The sequence below is a fragment of the Oryza glaberrima genome, chromosome 2 (genome assembly GCF_000147395.1).
Source record: "Oryza glaberrima chromosome 2, OglaRS2, whole genome shotgun sequence".
Taxonomy (NCBI): Eukaryota; Viridiplantae; Streptophyta; class Magnoliopsida; order Poales; family Poaceae; genus Oryza; species Oryza glaberrima.
Genome location: NC_068327.1, coordinates 2549427 through 2552042, shown reverse-complemented (window position 1 = coordinate 2552042; position 2616 = coordinate 2549427). Strand labels below are relative to the sequence as shown.

Genomic DNA, 2616 nt, shown 5'->3' with positions numbered 1-2616 from the left:
GTAGTTAATGTTAATACCTAAGTAATTGAAAAAGTTTCATATTCATTTGAATTGGGTATATACTCAATTTCAACAATGGTGCCCGGGCACCATGGAGCACTAAACAAATTTACTATATATATATATATATATATATATATATAACACGCACTTATATATATAAGGAACACATAGATGGTAGAGATTCCTAGCATGTGCACTAATGTGCACAAAATCTACTATTTTCTATCTATATTGAAATTATACATACATTAAACTAAAAAAAACTAGGAGTACCTTGAAGCTGGGCGAATCAGCAAATCAACTAGCTTCACAGCATCCTGTGACGTTTTGACATTAATGTATTTAAAGTCTTTGCCAAGGTCGCTTTCTGGACGTGGCCACCAAATATTTCCACTTTGCTTCCACCACACTAGGGCCTTAGAGAGCCGTCCCCAATAAACCACGTATTTCACATGGTCCGGCTTCATGAAGGTCTCGCTCTCCCAATTTGTACTGAACGTATTCCTGATGAAAGGGAACCGCAGGGCTTCAGATATCATGATCGCAAACTTGGCAATCGGCAGTTTGAGTTGTGCTTCGGCCATGGCGCTGTTGTAGTTTGCAAGTGTTTTGACGGCTTGTACGGCGGACTCCCTTCCCAGAGGAACTGTGTGGAGATTCTGGAAACTACCAACCAGGTCGCCATAGCTATGTTCAATCGTTAGCTTCGTGAGTGGTTCTGGTAAACCTCCAAAATCTTTCATGACGTGCCAATGGCCGGTGCGATTAGCGAAACCAAGAATGTATAGATCGTCATCGGCAATTGCTAATGTCGTCCTCATCTCTACATGTGATCCGGCGTCCCTGGGGGCGACGACATCCACCATGACCCATCTCCATGGCACGCTGATGAACTCGGGACTTCTCCTCCCGAGAACGTTTCTCCCCATCACATCGGTTGGGTCGTACGGTGGAGAACTAGTCCTGGCCAGCATCCCACGTAGTTCGCGGTAGAAGTCATGATGTGTCTGGGTCACAAGGTTGAAAGTAATCGGGAGAGACGGGACTTCACGTCGTGTCGCTGGTGGCTGGGCATGGGCGAGCTGCAGGGTCGCAAAAGCGGCGGCAACTAGGAAGATGGTCGTCAAAACGAACCGCTGCAGACGATGATCCATCACGAGGCCGCCGGCACGGAGAAATCGATCTTTTCTTCAATTTTTAGGTAGATGGATATGGAAATAGCTAAGCTGCTAATTTATTTTGGCGGATCGATCTTTAGCCGGGCGACTACACGTCTCATATATATATATATATATATACGAATACTGTATGACATGTCGATGGTCCTAAGATTACGGCCGGGGTTAACGTACGTACGCTTAGATGGTTGTCGCGTGTTCAGCACGGACAGCGAGCGCGCACCGCGCGATAAAGAGTCCCGAGAGCTAGCTAGCTCATGCGTACACAACCATGTTTCGCGGTTTTAAAATTAATCTGCTATAATTACTTATGGATATGGACTATGTTTGTTTTCTTGTATGTATATTGGGGAGACTTCCGGGCACCTCACGAAACAAGACAATTCTATATATATCTTTATCCGATTCTTTCTCTAGGGACGATCTCATCTAATTAAACCGAATGTCGGATTTGCAATCAGTTTGAACAGCCGTGCTAACAGATAAATTGGTACAGATATAGACTGATCGATATTCAATACAATATTTTGCCATCGCGTTTAGCATCGGTATTTGTTACAGATAAAAGAGTACTTTTCAGATGCCTGAAAAAAGCACATATTTCAGTCAATTTTTGTGGCCCCATTTGTCATCAAGATTCGTGAAGAGATATGGACTTTTTGTTTTTGGATAATGGGAAATGGGGGTGGGATTGGGATTAAGAAATGAATGAAGAGTTAGGATTAAATGGAAGAGGGAGAATGAATGGTTAAGGTTTAAAGATGTCTTTTACTGGGTGGGAAATCATTTCCATATCCCATTAGCCAAACACTGCCAAGAAGGAAAAAAAGTCCACTTTACATCCATCAACTATGGCCCGAGTTTCAACCGTGTCTCTCAACTGCAAAGCCAGGCATGGAGTGTCCCCAAACTTCCTTATCGAAACTAGAATTCGGCAATATTAAAAGGGATAGCGCAAAAGAAGGAAAGTGGGTGGATTATGAGACATGGGTTGACATGTTCATGCCTTCTCGATTGAGAAGTAATACCCTACTCCTGTTTGCGGATTGAATCCGCCGTATATAGTATTGATCCGAAGATCTTTTGGTAATTCCACCCTCAAGGGGCGTCCTTCCCTCCTTATATAGTTGGATTCTTTCCATTTTTTTTTATGGATTTACTGAGACTTAAATGGACTTAAACGCGGAGCTCGAATTAATTTTTTATAAATTTTAGAAGCTTCTCTGTGTTTTTACTATTAACAGAAAACACCTTAATGGATTATTGCGCATTAAAGAAGGCGCTGACGTCGACGAGGGGAGAGGCGGCGCCGACAAGCCAAATCATACTTCAACTTGCAAGGCAACATGTATGTATAATATCAATTTGATAAGCAAACACATGTGCTAGATAGCAAGCAATGTTCTAACATGGCATAGACTCCGGGCGAGCGGTG

At 43.0% G+C, this 2616-nt stretch overlaps 1 protein-coding gene across 1 annotated transcript; it reads right to left on the bottom strand.

The window, feature by feature from the left end:
• Nucleotides 1-266: 266 nt before the first annotated feature.
• LOC127761558 (60 kDa jasmonate-induced protein-like) lies at nucleotides 267-1157 on the bottom strand. The gene has a single exon (XM_052285872.1). The coding sequence runs from the start codon at nucleotides 1155-1157 to the stop codon at nucleotides 267-269; it is 891 nt and encodes a 296-aa protein (XP_052141832.1).
• Nucleotides 1158-2616: the final 1459 nt, after the last annotated feature.

Coding starts and splice junctions, on each gene's coding strand:
- LOC127761558 (XM_052285872.1), bottom strand. CDS start 1,157: ATGGATCATCGTCTGCAGCGGTTCGTTTTGACGACCATCTTCCTAGTT.